Raw genomic sequence first — 26,522 nt, forward strand, 5'->3', positions numbered from 1 at the left:
TATATATGTTGCAAGTGTGTTCCCAACCTGTCACCTCTCTTTATTTATGGTGGGTGTTCTTAGAGGAGAGCAAAAGAGGGGAGGAAACAACTCTCGATTTCACATGTGGTCTAATTTTTTATTTTAGAAAACTCGTTTCCATCACAAGATTTTATGGCCCCTAAATTTAATAGTATTATTTAATATTTAAATGTTTAAGTCTTTACACAACCCAGAATTTATTGCAGTCTTGGCTCAGGCCCGATTGAGGGCGCTATACTTACCAAAATGGGCAATAAGGACATCCCATCCATCTGTGTCTTATTTAGGTCGTAGCCAGCAATGTCCAAAATAGTAGGACCCAAGTCAATGTTGGCAACCAGCATCTATGAGAATGAGGGAAAAACAATCTAGAACACAGCTGGTCTCATTTTCCTTTTCTACCTATACTAAAGTTCTCTTCCCCCCACCCCACCCATGAGACAACAGCACTTACTATTACCTTTTATACAGCCCATGCTTTGGTCTGTTTCATAGATTCAAATATAACTATAATAACTTAAAACAAAATATAAAGGCTTATAAGGCTTGTATAATAGTATATCCCTCTGGGAAGTTACATATTTATTCTACCCATTCTGTTATTGATCAAAATGTTTTTTGAAAACTCCTTTGGGACTGTTTTGAGTTTGTTTCGAATCATGAGAAAAATGTTGGTCTAATTATTTTATACAAAGTGTCTTACAACTTGATTATTCAGATTAACTAAATTTGACTTCAAATGAACTCCAGACATTTTGGAAGGCCTCAATAATGGAATGCTTGCCATCAATGAGAATTATTAGCTCTTTTTATAGCTTCTCAAAGGGACAACACTGCCAAAATATGTTTGCAACAGACTGTGAAGGCTGCAGAAAATTTATTCCAAAAAGGTAGCAATAAAAGTTTTTTTAAGAGCAAAAAACTTAGATGTTTTTAAACATTCTAGAAACTAAAGGCATTGTCCTGTATTTATACTTTGACTTATTTCCTTGGTTATTAGACTATTTTCCTTCTGTAAGACAACACCTCTACAGGGCCTAATCCAGAGTAGCCTAATAGAAATATAAAGGGGACCCCATATGTAATTAAAAACTGTCCAATAACCACATTAATAAAAACAGGTAAAATTGTATATATTTTAACCTCCCATAAAAATATCTGAATATTAATATTTCAACATGTAAACAATATTTTTTAAAAAATCAATGAGATTTAACTTTTTGTGAATCAAGTCTTTGAAATCTGGTATTTCACAATAATAATACATCTCCATTTGGACTATCCACATTTCAAGTGCTCGACAGCTGCAAGTGGACAATGCAGGCCTAGACAGAATGTAAGCATAGAAGTCACTTGGTCACAGGCTAGAAAAATCTTCAAGCACTGAAACAATCCATTGGGCGAAACAAAGAGGAAGTGAGAAAAACTGGGAACTAAAGTTTACTGTGCCAGGCATTTGACATTTATTCTCATTTATTCCTCATCACAGTCTTTGGACACAGTGTTTATAGGTGAAGAAATGAAACACAAGTCACTGGATCAAAGTTATCAGCTTATAACTGGAAAAGCCGTCACTTACTGACAGGAAATAACAGTCTTCAAAACTGTTGAGAACACTTAAATCATCTTAGGAGAGGCCAAACAGGGAGATAAAACAAAACACCCCAGCCCTGCCACTTTTAATTTAAAAACAAAACCAAAAGTACAGATATGAAAGGCAAAAAAACCACAAAACTTCAGAATATTATCAGGGGCCAGGATTCCTGATGGCCAGGACAGCTCTTAGAGGGCAGAATGATAAATATCCTGGCCCTGAATCAATTAGTCTAACTCTGCAGCTGTCAGGTATTACCGCCCAGAGGCAGACACTTCAGGAGAAAGGCAATCCATATGTTACTCAGTGGGGGAAAAACCTCACACACAAAAAACGATGTCTCCAGGGATGATACAAGACCCACTGTTACAGATAACTTTCCTGGTTCCAAGACCCCCAGGCAAACTGAGCAGCTTGGAAAACAGTCATCAAGTATGAGTGTCAATATGGAAGAGGTCACAGCAGGAAAGCAGGGTCAGAGAGAGACACCATCTCCAGAATGAGATCAAGACAACAAGCCATCTACAGACCCTGAAGTGTGACTAACAGATCTTCAGTGATACCTGTAACATGAATGAGGTGAAGCCAGTTCCTCAGATACTACTATGATGTCCAAGGCAGTTTTAAAAGAAAAGAGGAAACATCAAAAAACCCAGAGATATAAAATGGTGACTGTCATCTCACCAAAAATTGCAAGAGCCTCCACCTGTATAATGGGAGGCTTGTTCTTTTTCTGGTGAGGTGGGGGGAAGCTCTTTTTTGTTTTGTTGTTTTTTGAGACAGGGTCTCATTTTGTCACCCAAGCTGGAGTGCAGTGGCACTATCACAGCTCACTGTGGCCTTGACCTCCCAGACCTCAACTGATCCTCCTGCCTCAGCATCCAGAGCAACTGGGACTACAGGTACACACCATGATGCCCAGCTAAATTTTGTATTTTTTATTTTTAGTAGCGATGCCATGTTGCCTGGGCTGGTCTCAAACTTCTGAATTCAAGTGATCCAACTGCCCTGGCCTCCCAAAGTTCTGGGATTACAGGCGTGAGCCACTGCACCCAGCCAAGGCTCTTTCTAATGGCATTTTGCTCTCTGGAGAGAAACAGGTAAATTCCAGTATAAATTCAAAGTCACTAAGATTCAGCACAAGTACTGTAAGCACAAGTCATTCCAGGACTCTTTCTCCCTAGAAATCTATAATGATCACACTCCCCTAAATATAATGGATAAATTGTCTCCTCTTCTAGAATTTTATTTGAATAAGTAGACAGTCTCAAAATTAGCATATTACATCAGGAGATGGGAGACTTCTAGCAAATACCAAGTATGAATGAAGAGTTAAAAAGAATTATGCCTACCTCTGGTTTTTATATAACCAAGAATTTGGATGGATTCACCCATCAATGTGATGACTTTGAGAAACACTAGTTTCAGAGTATTGCTTTTGTCTAGTATAAACTTAAAAATTCATTTAAGGGCTGGGCACAGTGGCTCTCACTGGTAATCCCAGCACTTTGGGAGGCCAAGGCAGGAGGATCACTTGAGCTCAGGAGGCCAAGGCTGCAGTGAGCCATGTTTGAGCCACCACATTCCAACCTGGGTGAGAGAGCGCCTATCTCAAACAAACAAAAAATTCATTTACGGATTGGAACAGAAAAAGCTTTGATAAGACCAAAAATATATCTATTTTTTGAGACAGATTTTTTGCTCTGTTGCCCAGGCTGGAGTGCAATGGTGCGATCTCAGCTCACTGCAATCTCCGCCTCCTGGGTTCAAGCAATACTCTTGCTTTAGCCTCCCAAGTAGTTGGGATTACAGGCACCTGCTACCACACCTGGCTAATTTTTGTATTTTTATTTTTATTTTTTGAGACAGAGTCTCACTCTGTCACCCAGGCTGGAGTACAGTGGCACGATCTCAGCTCACTGCAAGCTCTGCCTCCCGGGTTCATGCCATTCTCCTGCCTCAGCCTCCCGATTAGCTGGGACTACAGGCACCTGCCACCACGCCCAGCTACTTTTTTTGTATTTTCAGTAGAGATGGGGTTTCACCGTGTTAGCCAGGATGGTCTCAATCTCCTGACCTCGTGATCCTCCTGACTCGGCCTCCCAAAGTGCTGGGATTACAGGCATGAGCCACCGTGCCCGGCCTCTTTTTTTTTTTTTTTTTGAGACGGAGTCTCGCTCTGTCTCCCAGGCTGGAGTGCAGTGGTGCGATTTTGGCTCACTGCAAGCTCCGCCTCCTGGGTTCACGCCATTCTCCTGCCTCAGCCTCCCAAGTAACTGGGACTACAGGCACTCACAACCACACCTGGCTAATTTTTTGTATTTTTTAGTAGAGACGGGGTTTCACCGTGTTAGCCAGGATGGTCTCGATCTCCTGACCTCGTGATCCGCCTGCCTCGGCCTCCCAAAGTGCTGGCATTACAGGCGTGAGCCACCGTGCCTGGCCTAATTTTTGTATTTTTAGTAGAGACGAGGTTTCACCATGTTGGCCAGGCTGGTTTTGAATTCTTGACCTCAGGTGATCCACACCTGCCTTGGCCTCCCAAAGTGCTAGGATTACAGGCGTGAGCCACCGTGCCCAGCCAAAAAAATAAATTTGATAAATCACACTTTCTCAGGTTGAGAATGTTCTTAGGATTTAAGTATATAAATATCCTAATCAAATGAAAGTCCTTAGAAAACTCTGGGGTAGACTCGCTGTGGTGGCTCATACCTGTAATGAGGGGAGGAGGGCTGATTGCTTGAGCCCAGGTGTTCCAGACCAGCCTGGGCAACATAATGAAACCCCATCTCTACAAAAAAAACAAAAAACAAAAAACAAAAAACAAAAATTAGCTGGGCATGGTGGTGTACGCCTATAGTCCCAGTGCTACTCAGGAGGCTGAGGTAGGAGAATCACCTGAGCATGGGAGGTGGAGGATGCAGTGAGCCAAGATTGTGCCACCACACTCCAGCCTAAGTTACAGAGCAAGACCCTGTCTCAAAAAAAAAAAAAAAAAAAAAAAAAAAAAAAAAAAAAAAAAAAATTCCTGGGGCTTAAATCAAAGGGTATCATGCATTGAACCTGCTTATTCTTGCTCTGAAAGAATGACACTGTTGCATAATTACTGAAAAGAACAAGATGGCAATGGGCTCTCAGAACACATCAGGTTTCCAGACACCCAAACCCTGATGTTGAATTTCTGTAGAGTTATCAAAGAGAAGGCTCCAAACATACCATAAAGCACCCCAAATCCATTTAGTGAAAAGCACTGTAACTGCATGAGAAAGTGCAGAATCCCATATCTTGGTTGCTTCAGCTGGGCTTGCCCCTCAGTTCCAGCTTTCCTGATAAGGAAGAAGCTGGGGCATCACCTGGTTCTACCTGATAATGGGGGCTTAACATCCTCTTACTTTCACAAAACTAGGGGAACCAAGGCTGATTTTGTCCAAAGCCAATAGGTCATCTTCCTGACTCCCAGTTCAGTTCTATTTCCCTGGGACGGTGCTGTGTCATTCTAATTTTCCTACTAACCTTTTCCTTTTCAGAATTCCTTTTGCAGAACTTCTACCACCAAATCTAAAGCTAAACTAGTCAGAGGAGAAAACATCAATAGCCAGTCTCTGACATCTACACATATGACCTTGTCCCATTTCTCCCACACAGCTAAGTCCACCAGTCAGTTAAATGTGCACTGATCTGGCTGTCAAGGCTGCTGGCAGCTCAGCTCATTATGCCCAACTCACAAGCCTGTGCCACTCACACAGAATAGCTGGCACCGAGACAACTGTGCTGCCAACACATGATGCATCACCCATCGTCTCTGACATTCTTTGTGCCAGGGGAAAGCTGGGGCATTTCATGCTTCTCAAATTACACCTGTCAATGCAGCAATGTAAATTCTGAGAATGCACAGACTTAATTTTCAGTCCCTGATCTGCCACTTACTTTGCCACCTTGGCAAAATCCATTCAACCAATGTGGATGTTCCCTAGTGTATGTTAGGGGCTGGATATTTTAAGTTTAGATAGTTCCTCTTTTCTAGGACATCCTAGACTAAAAAAGACAAACTTAATAGGGTGTGACAAGCGTGAGGCCAGCTGGGAACATATAGGAAGGGCATCTACCCTATGTGGGAGCAGGAGTATGAAGCGACTTCCCAGAGTGAGCCGTAAACCAAAGCCCTAAAGGACAATTAACTTGGCCAGCTGAAGGGGGTGCAAGATGGGCATTCCAGAAGGAAGGAGTAGTCACTTGTACAAAGGCCAGGAGGTGACAGAGAAGGTCCACTTAGGAAGTATAAGGAGTTCAGTACAACTGCTACCTTCTGTCTCTTGAACAAGCCTAGCTTATCCCTACATCTGGGCCTTCACATTTACCATCCTGCTCAGGACACTCTTCCCACAGATCTCTGCATGGCTAAATCCTTCTCAACATCCATGTCTGCTCAAATGCGAAATGCCTAAGAGGCTTTCACTGACCACTGTAGCTTAAATATCTGGTGCTCCCTGACACAAGGATTTAAGAACTGATCTTGTGACCAGGCATGGTGGCTCACGCCTGTAATCCCAGCACTTTGGGAGGCCGAGGCGGGCAGATCACGAGGTCAGGAGATCGAGACCATCCTGGCTAACACGGTGAAACCTCATCTCTACTAAAACAAAAACAAAAACAAAAACAGAAACAAAAAATTAGCCAGGCATGGTGGCAGGTGCCTGTAGTCCTAGCTACTAGGGAGGCTGAGGCAGGACAATAGCGTGAAACCAGGAAGCGGAGCTTGCAGTGAGCTGAGATCGCGCCACTGCATTCCCGCCTGGGTGACAGAGCAAGACTCCATATCAAAAAACAGAAACAAAAACAAAAACGAAAAAACAAAACAAAACTCATCTTGTTTGATTGCTCCTTGCCGTATGCAAGGCTCCTTGGTGTACCGTGCTGGCAAAGAAGATAATAAATACTTGTTGACTGAGCTATAATATAATGGTTAAGTGTACAGACTTTGGAGCCAGATTGCCCCAGTTCAAATGCAGGGCTCTGCTACTTTTTGGCTATGTGATCTTCAGCAAACAACTTCTCTGCTTCAGTTTTCCTCATCTGCAAAATAGGGATAACTGTACCTCTATCTCATCAACTGTGACGATTGAGTGAGTTAAATCAGGTAATACACTTAGAATAGCACCTGTCCCATACTAAACACTCAATAAATATTAGCTATATTATTGAAATGGCTTCTCAGGAACCAGATTTCATTTAAATTGCTTAGAGAAGGTGAAGTTTCTGATTTTTAACATTTCGATGGCGATGTTAACTTAAAGAAAAAAAGGAACAGTTTTTTCCACAGGCAGCCGACACATTTCACTATGATCTCATTCAGCCTCCTTCCCATGTGGGCTGAGGTAGCCCTGCTCCTAAAAACAGAACATGGCTGCTGACATGGTCTCCTCAATCAGTTCCAAACATCAACCTCAAGAAAACACTTTTAAGATTTAATGGTCTTCTAAACTTGCTTATCTCCTTTGAAAAAGGAAGCCTGTTTAGAAGGCACTGAAATTTGTAGGGAAAAGTGACTAGCTTTAGGAACGTGGGTCTTCAGAGAAAAACACAAAACGTAATTATGAAGGCCATTTTACCCTTCCAAGAGAATTTTAACAGAATTCCATCAAGAGTGTTGTAAAAGGAAATAAGCGAAAAATAGACATTTAAACAAGTAAACATCAAGCTCCAAAATGAAACTAAAGTACCCAATATACCCAGAAAGTCTGGCCCATTTAAAAACCCACTTTGCAATTTCAGTTTAAAGTGTGTATTTGTTCATCTTCTTTGGTCTCACAGAACTGGGACTGAAACTGAAATTGTGATATCAGGAAGGAGAGAAGACATAGCTGGTGGAGCCTGTCAATTGTTTTCTCCTGAGTGTTGGAGGACAGTACTTTGGATGAAGGTCCTCATGACCGCTAGGAACAAAGTGCCTCAGCGTTAGGTACCACGTTTAGAAAGACACTGAAACCGAATGGGAATGACAACAGAACAATGCGGCATATTATGGCAGTTCTAGGAGAGAGAACCAGGAAAGCAACAAAGCATTCATAAGGAAGAGCCCAGCACAGGGAAAGACTAATTCCTAGAAGACATGTTTTTGATAGCCTTATACTCAAAGTGAGGTCAGGCCAGCAGCAGGGAGCTGGTCAGAAATGGAGAAGCAGAATCTGCATTTTAACCAGATCCCAGGGGATTCACACACAGAAAAGCCTGAGGGGCTCTGCTCTACAAGGCAGTGGGCCGTAAACCAGGCTACCTCTCAGAATCACCTGCAAACTTCAAAAGGTAAAAAGGCAGATGCTGGGTCCCTATTCCAGACCAAGTGAGTCAATCACACTCTTTCTGGATATTGCCCAAGCACATACCATTTTTCTTCTTCAGTTTTGGAGGGCAATTTTGATGCACACCCTCTGTTGAGAGTCACTGCTCCAGAACAAAGTAAAGATCTAGTCTCCAAAGACAAAGAAAAGCTATGCATCCTAATGAGACATGTATATGTGGGGTGAAAATACAGATATAGAGAGCAGTGGGAAGTCAAGGAAAAAAAAAAAAGGAATCATTGTTTCCACTTAAAAACTCTTCTGCTGCTCAGCCATAGTGGGAAGAGGAACCTAACCAATCTTATCTCGGGAGGAAACACCTTATTTTCTCAGGCAAGTGCCTACCTGTCCACAGCACCAGCTTGTCAGGCACCTACCTTGCTTGTCTGATTTGGTTTGATCCCAGGCCCTCGAACCAACAGTGGCACTTTGATATCAAACTCATACAGCTGTCTCTTGTCTATTGGCAAGGAAAACTGTCCTGAAAACAAAACACACAACGTAAAGATGGAGCCAAAACAGGAGCCTTACTCATGTTATGTTTCACTCATTTAATCCACAGCCATAACTAAAACAACTTTGTTCTATTGATTCTGGTGTTTTAATAGAAAGCTGAAATTTGCCTGGGTCTCTTGTTACTACAAGGCAGGAAAACAACGAATTCATCTTCTCTAAACAAATGACTAGAAGGGACTCTCTGGCTTATGATAGAACAAAATGAGCAAAAATAATGACAGGAAAGTATTGAAACACAAATACATAAAAAATTATGCATGCTACTCAGCCTCATCACAACTGAATGAAGTTTACTCCAAAAACTGTCAAATGAACAAAAACACCTATCCTGTGTTTCCTGAATAAACTGCATCTCAAAATAACCAAATAATTGATAAGGGGAAGTTCTTCTCTGAGGAATTTCAGCTAATAAATACAAAAGAAAGGACAGGATCACAAAATCAACATTTTGCAGTTTCTGAGGGAATAATGAATTTAGGCAGCAATCATCAATGGAACAACAGAAAAGCTCATAGGAAGAGCCAAGGCTGAAACCACCTGACTCATCAATCAACACCAGCACCCCAAAAACAGTGCAGCCAGATGCCACGGGCCTCATGACATGATGCAACAGGAAGTACACAGCAGCAGACGAGGATGCGCTGTCACCTGAAAATGCAAATTTCTATCAAGTCCCTAATCTAACTACCAATCTATAGGAAATGCTAACTAGAGATGAACAAGTTAAGGCACTATAAGACAGCAGTTAGCCAAATTCAGAATGTGAGACAATTCTGATGGACAAAGACCCACTTCTCCCTGTAAATTCATGGCAAATGAATTTACATGCCAAGTTAGGAGATACAGGAACTAAAGGTAGTATGTGGACTTTGCCTGCATCTTTTTTTTTTTTTTTGAGATGGAGTCTCGCTCTGTCACCCACACTGGAGTGCAGTGGCACGATCTCGGCTCATTGCAACCTCCGCCTCCTGGGTTCAAGAAATTCTCCTGCCTCAGCCTCCCGAGTAGCTGAGACTATAGGCATGTGCCACCACACCTGGCTAATTTTTGTATTTTTAGTAGAGAAAGAGTTTTGCCATGTTGGCCAGGCGATCTGGAACTCCTGGCCTCAGGTGATCCACCTGCCTTGGCCTCCCAAAGTGCTGGGATTATAGGTGTGAGCCACTGTGGCTGGTGGTCTGCATCTTGATACATAATAACCAGAGTCAGATGCATAATCCGGTGTTGAATCCTGGAGTCATGTGTATGGGAGGTGCTTCAAAACCTTCTAGTAACAAAAGAAAAACACAGGGAGAGTAGGAAGAATTCAAAAGACTGGCCTCATGCAGCTGAAAATCTAAGCTGGATAATGGAGGCTATTTTACTATTCTCTACTTTGAGTGTTTAAAAATACTCACAGGCCAGGCGTGTGGCTCACGTCTGTACTCCTAGCACTTAGGGAGGCTGAGGTAGGCAGATCACCTGAGGTCAGGAGTTCAAGACTAGTCTGGCCAACATGGCAAAAACCCATCTCTACTAAAAATACAAAAATTGGCCAGGCGTGGTGGCGTGTGCCTGTAGTCCCAGCTACTCAAGAGGTTGAGGCAGGAGAATCGCTTGAATCTGGGAGGCAGAGGTTGCTGTGAGCCGAGATCACGCTACTGTACTCCAGCCTGGGTGACAGAGTGAGATTCTGTCCCCCCACCACCCCCCCAAAAAAAATCACAATAATGCATTAAATGCCTAAGCAATCTCCTCCTATGCAAGCAAGTCTCAAGTGAATCCCGTTCAAGTGGACATTTATATATGTGGAAAGAAGAAAACGTTTGCTTTTAACAACAGAAGGTCCAAGTAGAAAGCATGAAAGTCAAGGACACAGAGCTGACTCATCCTGCAGCTTTTGAAAAAAACAAAAACACCCAAAAAACAAATTCCATGAATGGCAAGAAAGTTTTCCCAAGACAACCTCCTTTTGGTCTTCCTATCCCAAATGCCTTCCATATGGCCTGCCTCCAACCCATCAAGCTCATGCTCTGCTCCCACTCCTAGAACACCATGTCATCTTGCATGTCAAACAGCAAATAATGAAACCTGGTTTCTCCATGTGGGAATGATGTGGTGCTCCAACTGGAGGGGTCCTGAGGGCAAGATCCTCCCTCTGGCATGTCCACAGTTATAAAAAGACTAGAACTCTCTCCCAGGGCTCATTGGGTGAAAAAGGAAAGACATATTCTGAAAGATCACAGCAGTACCTAATCCTGCCTCTGACCTGTGTGATAGCCATTGTCTGAGGTATAGAAGATGTAAGTATTGTTGAGCTCCCCGGTGAACTCCAGTCTCTTGACCAGTTTCTCCACAAGGTCATCAACTGAGAGGAGAGTTTGCCACCTGGACATGAACAGAAGGTAGAAATGGGACTTCAGGGGCAATGGCTGAGGTATCACTATCTTGCCAAAAAAAAAAAAACAAACCAAAAACAAAGACACCCCCGTTTAAAAAAAAAACAAAATCCAAAACAACCCTTGTTTAAAAAAAAAAAAAAAAAAAAATCCAAAACACTCTCCCCAAAACTCAAATCCCCACTCTCCATTCCCTAGACCTTACCATTGTAAAAAATAGATTAGAAAATTCCAGAACATAATTAATTCATTCCAAAGTTAATTGTTTCCTAAGAAATAAACTCATTTTTAAATAACCAGTTAGTTTTACTTTTTATTGGCAATAGTGATGAGAGTAGACACAATCGGAAGGAAGAGTTGTCCATTCTCAGTACTGTGTATTACAGATTAATTCAGATAAGACTGTGCTACAAAAAAGCTTAAGATGTTTGAAGTAGGAGCTGGCAAACTATGACTCATGGGCCAAAGCTTGCCCACTGTCTGTTTTTATAAAGTTTTATTGGACCACAACCATGCTCATTCATTTACATGTTACCCAGGGCTGCTTTTGTGCTACAGCAGCAGAGCTGAGTAGTTACGACAGAATGTGTGACCTGCAAGCCTATTGATATTTACTATCTGCCCCTTTACAGAAAAAGTTTGCTTATCCCTGGTCTACACTAAACACTTCCTAAGAGAAAGTAATGGATTTTTAAAAATTGACTTAAGAGAATTTCTTGAAAATTCCAAATGGCAAAGGCAGATATTTTGATCTTGTCTAAACTTTTGGGTCATTTGTCACATATGACAACCAAGTCACCTTTTCTTTAAAGCAGGAGAAAAAAATTCTACCACATGGTTCAAGTTTGCAAGACTTTTGCCAAGTCCTAAAATAGGCAGTCTAATTAGTACTGGGGTCCAAATGCCACCTCATTCACTTGAGTGTAAAGGAATCTCTCTGCTTGGGTGCCCCATCGAAGCCTCTCTCCCACTGACTTGCTTCCCTCTGTTTTTGTTTTTGTTTCAGAGACAACAATGTGGTGTGGTCTCCTCTTCATGAGCTGATTTGTACGGTCCTTAAAACCACTCAGATTGTTATGTAGCAGCAGCTCTTACCTTTTCCTAAATGCATTATCTAAAAACTGTATTGAAGAATTAGTCATTGGAGTCTTGGCTTGCCTAATTAACCAGTGCTTGTTCTAAAATTTAGAAGAAAAAAGATGTTAACACCAAGTCACCACAGTCAAACAAACTACTGGATTACTAGAGTAGATAATAAATAGAATCGTTTCACTCATACTTCAGCAAGAAGGAACTAACTGGAACTTGTTTAAGCAATTTCAGACCTTCTCTCCCTTCCTGTGTTCCTAAAATAGAAATTTCTGTAGATTAACTCAATCTCTCATTCTTCAGCTTCCCAGCACCTCCCAAACCATAAAAGGTCTTGGCTTCTCTGTTGGCAGCATTAAGAGATTTTAGAGGATGTCATTGGGAAACTACTAGCTAAAATGAGATTACATTTACAAATCTCATCTTATGCCTTTGGTCTACTACAATTACAAAATGGGCAAATAACTTTACCTTCCTCCAAGTTGCTTTTTTTGAGACAGAGGCGGAGGTTGCATTGAGCCAAGATCGCACTGCTACACTCCAGCCCAAGCCCAAGCTGGAGTACAGTGGCACGATCTCGGCTCACTGCAACCTGTGCCTCCCGGGTTCATGCAATTTTCATGCCTCAGCCACCTGAGTAGCTGGGATTACAGGCATGCACCAACGTGCCTGTCTAATTTTTGTATTTTCAGTAGAGATAGGGTTTCGTCATGTTCGCCAGGCTGGTGTTGAACTCCTGGCCTCAAGCGATCCTCTTGCCTTAGCCTCCCAAAGTGCTGGGATTACAAGCATAAGCCACCGTACCTGGTCTACCTTCCTCTAAGGTTTGCCTAGCCAAGATACCGGTCACCCTAGATCCCAAGGAAAAATCTTATTACAGCAATTTCCTAAAACTTCAAGTCTAAATCTGGAGGGCCCTCCCATTTAAACAAAGACATCCCTATATACTATTCTCTCTTCCCTATTCGTAAAACCCTAAACCACCAGATCTCAAACTATGCTCCTTAAAGTGTTATTAAGTTTGAGAAACGCTGTATAGCATATTCTCCTGCTAGAAATTCACATTCGATCATGAATAACTCTGAGAAGTCCTATAGCAGAGTGACTTATTTAACTCAAACTTTCCAAACTTACTTAACCATGGGAACTTTTTATTAACTTCTTTTGGAACACAGATTGAGAATGGTCCTATTTTACTTTACTTTACTTTTATTTTATTTTATTGAGATGGAGTCTTGCACTGTTTCCCAGGCTGGAGTGCAGTGGTGCGATCTCGGCTCATGGCAAGCTCTGCCTCCCAGGTTCACGCCATTCTCCTGCCTCAGCCTCCCGAGTAGCTGGGAGTACAGGTGTCCACCACCAGGCCCGGCTAATTTTTTGTACTTTTAGTAGAGACGGGGTTTCACCGTGTTAGCCAGGATGGTCTCAATCTCCTGACCTCGTGATTCGCCTGCCTTGGACTCCCAAAGTGCTGGGATTACAGGCATGAGCCACTGCGCCCGGCCAGTCCTCTAATTTAAAACCCAGCTCACTCAGCTTTGAAATTGTATTTAACAAGCACATACCTATAATGTGCCAGGCAATATGGTAATTGTTTCTATGTACTTGAATTCATACAGTAGTTCCATGAGGGATCAAGAGCTTCACATGAAAAAATGAAGTTAAGCATTGTGCTCATAGTCTGTACTGAGCTAGAAAGTGGTAGTTCTGAGTTTGACTTTATGACTCATTCTTTCTATAATCTTACAAGCAATTACAATTTCTGGATAACAAACCTGAGGTAATGCAGGCCTTCTGTCTTTGAACCAGGGAACTGTCTACACACCAAGCCAAGGGAAGTATAAGTAATTGGCACATGAGGCAAATATATGGGTTGTTGTGGCTCTTAATCATGTCACCTCGTTCATTTTTCCATTCAACTTCCCTTTCCAACCATACTGCTCTGTGCCACCCCTTCTTCCCATGCCTCAAAGGCTAGTGAGGGCCACCAGGAGGCTGGTGCAGTCCCGGCTATGCCAGGAGGGAGGAGAGTCAGCACAGAGGTTACCAGGAGAGCCTGAGTGATATTCCTGTAAATTGGGAAAGATGGCATTCTTTACCATTCCAACTCTCCAGCTGCTCACTGGATGTGTAGCAGGAACTTTATCTGTACTTGCAATGCAAGTTTATACTATCGGTTGTACTAGGGACAGATGCAATTACCTCTAAAATATTGTGAAGAAAAACCCACTACATGGCTCAAAGGCTTCCTGACAAGAATATCATATAGTTAATTATACTGAGTATGGCTGAATACAAGTGGTGGGGGAAGCTACCGTTCCATGGATGTTGAAGTTCTTGTTTCTTGGTGCAAAGACATTCTGGAAAGCCTTCTGGTACTGAGGTGCAGCTGTCCAAGGCGAATGAGGCGCTGGAGTGGCGATCATCATGAAGAAGGGCTCAAAGTTGGACTTGTAGTCCAGAAAGTCCAAGGAGACATTAGCCTGACACATAAAAAGATTTGTCATCTCCTACCTTACCCAACAGATGAGTACTTAATAGATAAATGTCTTCTGGTGAGCAGACAGTACAGGGTCTTACTAGCTTTTAAGCAATCCTAGCACATGATCTTATGTCATAGCCATTTGCAAGCATATTGTTGGAACAAATATATTTGTTTTTTAGGCAATACTTTAAAAACTGAGAAGCATACCAACATAAGAAGGCAATTAAGATCCTGATGACTTTTTATGACCTAGAAATCATGTCTCCCACAAAGAAGGAAACAGTTAACTTGAATATTTTAGTATTAACTTACACTAATGGAGATTATGGTATCTACATGTGATGCCTTAAAGAATGTAAAAAGAGAGTCAACTTAAAACAGTGGGAAACGTAGATTAAGTTACCTTAACCTTATGAAAATATGTAGAAAGTAGATGTCATAAATTATGCACTGAAGTAACTAAGTGAATAATATTAGATTCAAATACATTCCACTAGGGCTTTAATACATGGACTTAGTTTTGCCTTTGCTTATCAGGAGATACTTGAAGAAAATGAAAGCATGCTACATACATGTTGTTTTTCATTGTTCTGAAGTAATTTCATTTATTCCCAACACTAACTCAAAAGATACTGACTGTATCTATCTCCTATAATCCCTCCATCCACCTTTCACTCCAGTCCTATCAGCTTCCTTGTGGTTTCTCAAATATGCCAGGTACACTCCTGCCTCAGGGCCCTCCCACTTACTGTTCCCTGACTCTGTAGCACTCTTCCCCCTGATCTGCACAGCTCATTCTCACCTACTTCAGGTTTCTGCTTAAATGTTATCTAAGTAACCTCATACCCTAACTTATTTCTCCAACTGATCACCAGCTAATGATGCAACACATAAGACTGTGTGTGTTTGTGTGTGTTAATAAAATTACCTTCCACAGAATCAGGGACTTTGCTTCATTTACTGCTGAACACTGGCTACACTAGGTGCTGAACTATTGAGTGAATATATAATACTATTTAAGACTGTCGTTAGAAACGCCTCAGAATAGGGAAGTCCCAATTTCACCTGCTTTCAGTAATTTTTATATGTAAATACCCAATGCCCAAATAAATCCAGTATCCCTATCCCTCCATCCTCATAATGGGGCCTGTGAAGCTGCCATCTTGTAGCTTGTGAGTAAAACTGGGGTCAAGAGTAGGTACCCTTACAAAGTAAAACCTCTACAAAGTAATCTCTGTAGTCAAAGAGATTAACCTTTGGAAAAGGGATTTGTTGCTGGAATTTCAAGAGCATTAGATCTGAGCCTGGCTTATACACAAAGAAAACACCCTGAGGAGTTTGTAATCAGCTGGAAATACTCTTGGGCAGTTAGACCAAGTTACTGTGCATTTATATTACCCAACACAAACAAATAAGATTATAGGTTTTCTAGGCAGAGTCTTCAATCAAATGTGAGCCAACCCTGTAAGGACAGAGCTACAGAGCTTCTGCAACTCACCAAAACATCTGTCAGGTAGTCCACACTATAGTTTTCACCATGCTTCCGTGCCTTCCCATTGATAGACAGGGTGTAATTATAATACTTAGAATTCTTTTCCTATTAAAAAGAGGAAAGTCAAATTTGTTATGAGGTCAGTGCACAAAGTGGAAGTCTGAATCCATGCTGGGCTAAACTATACTCTGAGCAGTGATAAGACATTAAAAAGATAATTACTCAAGTCAATACTGAATTGGATTTTTTGACTAGGGTTTTATTAAAGACAAGCATAGTTTCAATTATGCATTCTAGTTTAAAAGCCAGAAGTAGATCAGGTAGAAAAGCAAACTACTTTGCTAAACCTTGTACAATGCAGGAAAAACATCCCAGAAAGGAGTGACTCACAAGTCAACAGACTTTTTTTTTTTTTTTTTTAAGAGACAGAGTCTCTCTCTGTTGCCCAGACTGGAATGCAGTGGCACAATCACAGCTCATTGCAGCCTCAAATTCCTGGGCTCAAGTGATCTTCTTACCTCAGCCTCCCGAGCAGCTGGGACTACAGGCACACGCCACCACACTCAACTAATTTTAAAATTTTTTGTTGAAATGGGGTCTTGCCATTTTGCCCAGGCTGGTCTCGAACTCCTGAACTCAAGAGATCCTCCTGTCTCTGCCTCCCAAAGTGTTGGGATTCTAGGCACGAGCCACTACACCTGGCCACAAGTCAATAAATTTTAAGGTTTTTAAAATGACTAATTGTAAAAGCAAATAAAGTTATGTCAATATCAGAACTAAATTAAACATATTCTGCATCTGTAGGGCTGCATAAAATTGTCACGGACTTCAATAATCACTCACCAAGGCATACCAGTAACTCCAACCCAGAGGAACGTGTTCTAGTCCACCTGCATCTGGGGCTCCGTACTGAAAAGCAAAACAAGTAGGGACAATTACAAGTCCTTAGATATGACCAGACCAGAAAGAAACAGGAAATTTTACAATATTTTTAGACCAGTGCCTGAAACATAGTAGGTACCTAATTTCCCCAAATAGACACTAGTCAAAAATAAACTCTAATAATCCTAGGAACTTCTAAAGCAGGAGTTGGCAAACTACAGCCAGTGAGCCAAATCTTGCCTGATGACTTCTGTATGAACAGCAAGCTAAGAATTTAACAATTTTAAAATATAAAAGTTAATCAAAATAAGAATATTTTGTGAAATGTGACAATTACATAAAATTCAAATTTTAATAGCGATAAAGAGTTTTATTGGAACACAGCCACATTCATTTACATAGTGCAGTGTCTGTGGCTGCTTTCACGCTACAGTGGCAGACCTGAATAGTAGCAACAGAGACATATGGCCTGCAAGGCCTGAAACATTTACTATCTGACCCACTACAGAAAAAGTCCACACAGCCTACCCCACACGGCCTATTCATGGGGTGAATGCTGAGCTGCTGATATCATAGACTGAATAGTCCAACTGACCCTAAGCAGTTCAAATAATCAGACTATAAGCTATTGACTTATTATACGTTGAACATCCCAAATCTGAAAATCCAAAACTTTTTGAGTGCCAACATGACACTCAAAGGAAATGTTCACTGGAGCACTTCAGATTTTCAGATTTGGACTGTTCAACCAGTAAGTATCATGCAAGTATTTCAAAATCCAAAAAATCTGAAACGCAAAATACTTCTGGTCCCAAGCATTTTAGATAAGGGATAATCTGTATTTCAGTTGCCCTGCAGATGAAACCCACTTTTAGAGCTCGATTAATCTGATAAGATGAATAAAATAAAGAAACCACAGAATTATCCCACTTTATCCTTACAAGGTTTAATGCCATCCACTTAAGGCAGAATTTAATCCCTGAAAACAAAATCTTTACACTTTAATGGTCTCTCTTAATTTTATATACACATCAGATGACCTTCAATATGCAAAGTAGTGTAAGCTCTCTTTATGAGCCATAGCCCCAACCAAATGATCCAGTATCCACAGTTCCTATTTCTCATGATCCTTTTCAAACTGACTCATCTTCCTGTAAACTCACAAGGTTGCAGATTCCCCCAATTATTGGGGGGAGGGGAGAATTAACAGAAAATCCAGATCAGATATTAAGATATCCAGCAACTACAGATAAAGAGTATAAGTACATTTTCTCTGTCTTGAACCCCCAGTTTAACTGTAAGAGCTAACCCCAAACATTCTCAAACATACTATTTCCTTTAAGCTTGGACTTTGGGTAAAAGCTAAGGCCAATGTGTGAATGTGGGCACATGGAATCCAGCCTTGACAGGTCACCACGAGGTATCCCTCCATCCAGGTCTACAAGGCTGGTGTACCAGCTGCTGACCATACACTTTAATGACCTGCACGACCCTGACTCTGGGTAACTAATCTCTGCACATTTTGTTGCCATGTTTCACATTAGAAAATGAGTTAAGCATTAAGTTGTTATAATTCAGAAAAGATTCTAAGAAATCTGAGGAAAGATTCTAAGATGAAAAATGTCTTCAGTTAGATACCGATAACAGGGAATGGAAACAAAGATACCAAGACAGCCACATGACAAACAGAATTCCTGAGGAAAAAGGGAAGACGCATCAGACAGCAGCACTCTTAGGACAATTTTTAAATACATGCTCCTGGGACTATTGAAAGGAAGAAAAAGTGCCCGTATCATATAAATACACAAGTTCTTACCCAAATCACGTAAATATGTACATGTGTACTTATATGAACATATTTACATGATATGGGTACTTGTTCTTGTTTAATGGGCAGATTCACAGAAAACAACGTACACCAAGAAATCCTTTAACATTAATTGAAATTAATAACAAAATTAACATAATTATATTCACATTTTAAAAGCCATTATAAAAAAAGAAACAGATTATTCAACATACCTCATTTAAATATTTCCCCGCAAAAAAGGTCTGATAACCACACATTGATCTGAGAATTGCTGGGAAAGTATTTGGTTCTTGGATCTTCTGCCAGGACTTACTACTGCAGTTCCCCTCTAGAGTGTTGTTCACAACGTGATGATTATGTGGGTACTTTCCTGTCAGGATACTGGCTCTGCTGGGGCAGCAGAGAGCACTTGGCACATACTACAAAGGAAAGGAAGCAAAAACGACAGTCACACAAGAAAGATGGTCTTCTCATCATTGTTAAAGAGAGTAAAGAAAAGCTCCTTAATACTCTAACTTCAAATATGTAGTTTGTCATGGAACATATATATTTTTTTCTACACATGACATACTTCAGGGCTGCTTTAAATCATAGTGGAGACATTAAAGCAGACAGAACAAACTGAGAGAACGGATTTCTTTCTCAAGTGGCTTCTTTCTGCAGGATAACGGTAATTCTAGTCTCATCTGCCACAGAGATAGTTGTTGTTTTTTTTCTTTTGAGGCAAGGTCTCACTCTGTCACCCAGACTGGAGTGCACTGGCACAAGCACAGCTCACTGCAGCCTCGACCTCCTGGCGCAAGTGATCCTCCCACCTCAGCCTCCCAAACAGCTTGGAGTACAGGTGTGTGCCACCACTCCTGGCTTTTTTCTTTTTTCTTTTTTTTATTTGTAGAGATAATGTTCTTCCTGTGTTGTCCAGGCTCGTCTCAAACTCCTGGATTCAAGTGATCCTTCCACCTTGGCCTCCCAAAGTGCTGGGATTACAGGTGTGAGCCACTGCACCCAGCCAGAAATAATATTTATACACAGGGGGCACAGCATGGTGAGAGATGGGTCTTAACCAAAGACAAAGAATACTACTTGGATCTAATTGAGACACAGTGGTTCATTTGCAGGCTGATCTGCAGCTTTACACATTTCCTATATCATTTTATACACTGGACACAGACTTTTTTCCCTACTGTAATTATATTTCCATTAGCTACTGTCAGCAACAGATTTTCCCCATTCTATCCAATCATATTGGTACACATCACCAAGCCACTTCACAGAAAGGTAATACTAGCTTATACTTGGACCAGCAGGGAAGGAATGGGCATTTGAGCACACACTCACGCCAAAATTGGGTATTATCCTTTTAATATTAGCAAGTTTTTTTGCCTTTCAAATTTGATTTGGCATTTTTATTTATTTTTTTGAGATGGAGTCTCACTCTGTCACCCAGGCTGGAGTGCAGTGGCGCGATCTTGGCTCACTGTAAGCTCCGCCTCTCGGGTTCACACCATTCTCCTGCCTCAGCCTCCCAAGTAGCTGGGACTACAGGCACCCGCCACTATGCCTGGCTAATTTTTTATATTTTTAGTAGAGATGGGGTTTCACCGTGTTAGCCAGAATGGTCTCCATCTCCTGACCTCATGATCCACCTGCCTCGGTCTCCCAAAGTGCTGGGATTACAGGCGTGAGCCACTGCGCCCGGCCTTGATTTGGCATTTTTTTTTTTTTTTTTTTTTGAGACACATTCTCGCTCTGTTGCCCAGGCTGGAGTGCAGTGGCACGATCTCAGCTCACTGCAAGCTCCGCCTCCTGGGTTCACACCATTCTCCTGCCTCAGCCTCCCAAGTAGCTGGGACTACAGGTGCCCGCCACCATGCCCGGCTAATTTTTTGTAGTTTTAGTAGAGACGGGGTTTCACCGTGTTAGCCAGGATGGTCTCGATCTCTTGACCTCGTGATCCACCTGCCTCGGCCTCCCAAAGTGCTGGGATTACAGGCGTGAGCCACCGTGCCCAGCCGATTTGGCATTTTTAAATAATGGTGAGGAGGAACATTCTCCACATGTACTGACTGACTGTGTTTATGTGAATGGTTTGTTCATATGCTTTGCTCATTTTTTTCCTCCAGGGCTGTTGGCCTCTTGTTACATAAGATTTAAGTTAAGGAAGAATTCAGTCATGTTACAAATACTTCCCATTTTTACTTTTGCCTTTTAATTTTATTAGATGTTTGACTTCTTAAGTTTAAATTGGCAACTCTTAACTCTTTCTCTTTTTGTTTTCTGATCAATTATGGCCAGTACACAGTTTATCTTAATATTACATTTTAGCATCTGGTAGAGCAATTTCTTTTTTTTTTTGAGACAGGGTCTTACTCTGTCACCCAGGATGGAGTACAGTGGTGCGATCTCAGCTCACTGCAACCTCCGCAACCTCAGGGTTAAGCAATCCTCCCACCCCAACTTCCCAAAGTAGATGGGACCACAGACGTGCACCACCATGCCTGTGTTTTTGTTGCTGTTGTTGTTTTGAGGTGGAGTTTTGCTCTTGTCGCCCAGGCTGGAGTGCAGTGGCACAATCTTGGCTCACTGCAACCTCTACCTCCTGGGTTCAAGCAATTCTCCTGCCTCAGCCTCCCAAGTAGCTGGGCTTATAGGCGCTCGCCACCACGCCCAGCTAATTTTTTGTATTTTTGGTAGAGATGGGGTTTCACCATGTTGGGTAGGCTGGTCTCGAACTCCTGACCTCAGGTGATCTGCCCACCTCAGCCTCCCAAAGTGCTGAGATTACAGGTGTGAGCCACCATGCCTGGCCCAATGCCCAGGTATTTTTAAGTCTTTTTAGTAGATACAGGCTCTTGCCATGTTGCCCAGGCTGGTCTCAAACTCCTGAGCTCAAGCAATCCACCTGCCTCAGCCTCCTAACGTGCTGGGATTACAAGCATGAGCCACTGTAATTTTTTTTAAAAATTACTTTGATTATTCTCATCTATTAATTATTCCAGATAACTTTTGGAATCACTTGAGTCTCAAATAATCTTGTTAGGATTACAACTAGAATAAACATTTTATTATATAATATTGTGTCTTAGCTGAGCACAGTGGCTCACACCTGTAATCCCAGCTATTTGGGAAGCTGAAGCAGAGGATCACTTGAGGCCAGGAGTTTGAGACCAGCCTGAGCAACAGAGTGAGACCCTGTCACAAAAAAAAAGTGGAAAAAAATTGGCCGAGTGTGGTGATGCATGCCTGTAGTCCCAGTTACTTGGGAAGCTGAGGCAGGAGGATCGTCTGAGCTCAGGAGTTTGAGGTCAAGTCTTCAGTGAGCTATTTCACTGCACTCCAACATGGGCAATAGAGTGAGACCCTGTCTCAAAAAAGAAAAAAAAAGAAAGAAAGAAAAGAAATGTATATAAAATGATGTGCATATCCACGTATCAAATATTTTTTATCTTACCACTCGCATCATTTTGTCAAATACATAGGTCATAGCCATTTCTGGCCCCAACCAGTTACTCTTAGAGAGTTTATAAATTATGAATGAGGTTGGGCATGGTGGCTCACACCTGTAATCCTAGCACTTTGGGAGACTGAGATGGAAGGATCACTTGAGCTCAGGAGTTCCAGACCAGCCTGGGCTACACAGTGAGTGAGACCTTTTCTCTATCTTTATATAGAATAAAAAGAAATAATTATGAATGAGATATTTTGTCTCCCACCTTCTATTTTTCTAACTGATTACATGGAAGAAAGTTATTAATTTTTATTTTTTCATTTTTATCTTGCTGAATCCTAGTGATTTGAAAGGGTTTTCAATAATTCTTCTGTTTCTTAGATAGAAAATCCAAACAAGCAGAAATAATTTTTCCAATATTTTTACCTCTTATTTCCATAAGACTTATGGCAATGACTAGACAGTCGGAACAACATTAAATGGAGCACTGTTTCATCCCTAACAGCAATGCCGAGTCTTTTACCTCATGTACTTGAAATAGGCATCACAGTCAGGATGTATTCTTACAATAGCTTATTACCAGGAAAGGATGCTAAAATTTCAGAGTACTTTCTAGTATGTATTGGGAAGAACATTCAATTTTCCTTCTTTCAGTTACTTGTATCATATTGGTAGATATATAATAACCAACATCATGTAGTATTTACTATAAGAAGTCAGGCATTGGCTGGGAGCGGTAGCTCATGCCTGTAATCCCAGCACTCTGGGAGGCCTAGGCGGGCAGATCACTTGAGGTCAGGAGTTCAAGACCAGCCTGGCTAACATGGTGAAACCCCATCTCTACTGAAAATACAAAAAATTAGCAGGGCACGGTGGTGGGTGCCTGTAATCTCAGCTACCCAGAAGGTTGAGGCAGGATAACTGCTTGATCCCCGGAGGTGGAGGTTGTAGTGAGTTGAGATCGCACCACTGCACTCCAGCCTGGGAGACAAAGCGAGACTCCATCTCAAAAAAAAAAAAAAAAAAAAAAAAAAGAAATAATAAGTCAGGCACCGATAGAAGTGCTCTACACCTATTAACCTATTAACTCAACCTCACAACAACTCTGAAGAAGATTTTGGTACTCCCTTTTATAAATGGGGAGGAAGAGGGCCAGAGAGGTTAAATAGTTTGTCCAAGGTCACACTGCTAGAAAAGAGGCAGAGAGGGTGTTCCAGACTAGGCGGTCTGGCTCCGGAGTCTGAGATCTTAAACATAACACTATGCTACTGTTCAAGGGATTTCCTGATAGTAGGCTACCCTTACATTCCTAGACTACCATTCACTTGGTTATGTACATGGTTCTTGAAAATGAATTGCTAATACTTTATTTTGAATTTCTTCATCTATATTTATGGGGTGTGTGTGTTGCTATTTGTCAGTTTTGGCTATTAGGGTTAACTGGGTTTTTACCAAGGAAAAATTTACACAGCATACATATTCCTTGATTTTTTATAATCCATTTTCAAACCTCAAATGGTGAGGTTTAAAATAAAATTCTCTAGTTCTGAGACTGGCTTAGAAATATCTACAATTAATCTTCAATTGATAAGAGGTAATATTTCAATTAAAAGAGTTTATATCACATTAAATAAATTCTTCCTTCAGATCAGGAATTTAACAAGGAAAAAACCACATAGATCATACCAGATTCCCGAGAAGAGAGTATCTTCTTAGAATACAAACACAGTTAAATTAACAAAATTGAATTAGCTTTCAAACTTACAGCGCTGGAAAAAGTCATCCCCATCTCTCCGATGAGAGCTTTGGTTTTCTTTAGTGGTGTCTGTAAAAGTAAGTAATTATCCATTAAACAATTTCTTCCAATAAATTGAGACACACAGGCCAGAATTCCTGTTTTGTTACATCTTACTCAATCTTTTATTCCCAAATGGTCAGCTCTAAGCAACAGCCAAAGAGAGTCCTGTACGATTCTAGAGACAAGTTTGGTTCCGGCCAGCTCCATCCTGTATAAAAGTGCAGGAAGTCAAAATGCCTGCAGGAAGGGAAAGTTCAGTTTATGGCAATAACATCTTTGTGCCCTTATTAGTCATCAGCCCCCAGATAAGGCAGATAGGGCAGACCTATCTCCATGAATTAATCTTTAGAAGTAGGATGTGGGAAATGATATAAAGAGAGCCTTCCGCCCTATAGAACAGAAGTAAGACAACAGTTGGATTCTGAAAGCCAGACAAGGCCCCAGGGCTCAGAGACTGACTCAAACCTCACACACTCAGTGGTGGAGCCAGACACACACTGTTCAACTACCAGCTACTGTTGTCTGCATAGACCCACAAGCACCTCAGGATAAGGACTTGAACCAGGTGGCAAGCAGGTGTACACAGAACACTGTCAGGCAAAAGGCTACTCAGAACCTATTTTATGTCCTGCTTTTCAACTTTTGTTCAAAATCTAAGATCCTTACAAGTACAGAGAACAACTAACTTCCCCCTAGAGTGAGGACAAAAGTATGAAGACAGTCATTTAAATACGAATAAAAGGAACACTAATATTCTTCAGATTCCAGACAGCAAAAAGCACCATTGAAGAGGTCATTTTAGTTGTAATATGGGTCAGTTCATGATGATTCTGAGATACCTTTGAAACCTAAGACCATATTGAATGCAGTTTTAAGTATATTTTGTTGTGCAATAATTCCTTAAAGATGACTAATCTAAATATATAAGTAGGTTAACAGGAGCCTCATTTTCAATAATGTATAAATGACTTTTCCCCACTGTTTTATATAAATACAAAATCTATGGAATCCATAAACTCAAAAGGATGAGGATTCTAACTTATCCAAAAAAAGCTCTGAGAATTTCATGAGTAGATCCAGAAGAGGCTGCCAAGAGACGCTAGAGATGCAGAAGATCTTCACCAGCCTTCTGAAGCAAGGTCATCAGCCATACTCTCCTCAAAGCATCCCTGGGTACCATCCTCAGGAAAAGAATACTGGGCTTAATGAGACATTGGTTTGATAAAAAACCTGAGTTACTATGAGGATATTTGAAGGTGAAATGAGGATTCAAAGAGTAAGTGGAGAAAAGGACCAGAGTTGACTGTATGGGACTTAATTGTCAAACTGTCTGATAAATATGTAAAACTATGAAAGAATATCTGATTTACAGTAAGACTGTGTAATAACATTTATTAAACACAACACGTGCTAGGCATTAATCTAGGCAGTGGTGGACAGAGGATAGATGGTCCTTGCCCTCATGATCCCTGCACTCTTGGGGACTTACAACAACTAACAGGTAAACAATCAGTCATTTCAGGTGGTGGTAAGTGCTATGAAGAGAATAAACCAGGATGATGTGATTGCAGCTGGTGGGAGGAAAGGGGAACTACTTTAGATGGGTGGTCAGGGAAGGCCTCTCGGGAGGTAACTTCAGTACGGAGAGCCATGCGATGAGGAGTCAGTCATGCAAAGATTCAGAAGATGTTTCAGGCTGGGTATATAGCAAGTACAAGGGCTGCCAGAGGAAGGAGAGAGGCACCTGGGAGGAAACAGAGAAGCCAGTGTGGTGATGCAAGCAGCTTAGGGAGGAAAAGGGAGAGTGAGGTAAGACGAGGTCAGAGAGGTAGGCAGGAGTCAGAGATGCAGGGCCATATAGGAATTTAGACTTTAGGCCTGGTGCAGTGGCTCACACCTGTTATCCCAGCACTTTAGAAGGCAGAGGTAGGAGGACTGCTTGAGGCCAGGAGTTTGAGACCAGTCTGGGCAACACAGCAAGACTCTGGCTCTACAAAAAATATAAAAATTAGCTGGGCATGGTAGTGCATGCCCGTAGTCCCAGCTACTTGGGAGGCTGAAGTGGGAGGATTGCTTGTGCCCAGAAGTTCGAGGCTGCAGTGAGCTATGACTGCACCACTGCAATCTAGCCTAGGCAAGAAGAGTGAGACCTTGTCTCCAAAAAAAAAAAAAAGAAGTTTTTATTAACTGTCATCTTTATACTGCTAACTATAGTACAAAAGATAACCATAATCCGTGCCTAACTGAAAAAGTCCCAAACAAGAAACCACAGTGTACCCAAAATGTGTATGTGTCTCTATGCTAATTAGAATGTAAAATGAATCCTTAAGATCTAAGCAAAGACAGTGGCTGGTCAAGTTAAGGCCATGCAACAGTCTTTAAGCAGCAGCCAACTTCATGCCTTCATGTAGGCAAACATGTTACTCTGCTCACCCCAAGCAGAATCCTTTTCATTAAAACCCTAAAGAATCATTTACTTTCCTGGTTCCATGTACAGTTGCTCTGAAATGGCAATTCTGATAATTCTGTGGCTAATGATGGAAATTGTTTTGCTTTCAATGAAGCAATGACATATTTATTCCCACATCTGTAATCCCACCACTTTGGGAGGCTGAAGTGGGCGGATCACTTGAGGTCAGGAGTTTGAGATCAGCCTGGCCAACATGGTGAA

At 41.4% G+C, this 26,522-nt stretch overlaps 1 protein-coding gene across 1 annotated transcript in view; it reads right to left on the bottom strand.

Moving 5' to 3' along the window:
• GNS (glucosamine (N-acetyl)-6-sulfatase) overlaps positions 1-26,522 on the bottom strand; it is a 46,982-nt gene that overhangs the window by 15,137 nt on the left and 5,323 nt on the right. Inside the window, exons 2-10 of the mRNA XM_002823480.4 lie at positions 23,819-23,878; positions 18,818-19,024; positions 16,757-16,822; positions 15,920-16,018; positions 14,252-14,419; positions 11,943-12,025; positions 10,718-10,836; positions 8,331-8,434; positions 264-365 (exon numbers count right to left, since the gene is read on the bottom strand). Coding sequence (XP_002823526.1) covers positions 264-365; positions 8,331-8,434; positions 10,718-10,836; positions 11,943-12,025; positions 14,252-14,419; positions 15,920-16,018; positions 16,757-16,822; positions 18,818-19,024; positions 23,819-23,878 — 1,008 coding nt within the window. The remainder of the gene's footprint in view (positions 1-263; positions 366-8,330; positions 8,435-10,717; positions 10,837-11,942; positions 12,026-14,251; positions 14,420-15,919; positions 16,019-16,756; positions 16,823-18,817; positions 19,025-23,818; positions 23,879-26,522) is intronic.

Source organism: Pongo abelii, chromosome 10 (genome assembly GCF_028885655.2).
Source record: "Pongo abelii isolate AG06213 chromosome 10, NHGRI_mPonAbe1-v2.0_pri, whole genome shotgun sequence".
Taxonomy (NCBI): Eukaryota; Metazoa; Chordata; class Mammalia; order Primates; family Hominidae; genus Pongo; species Pongo abelii.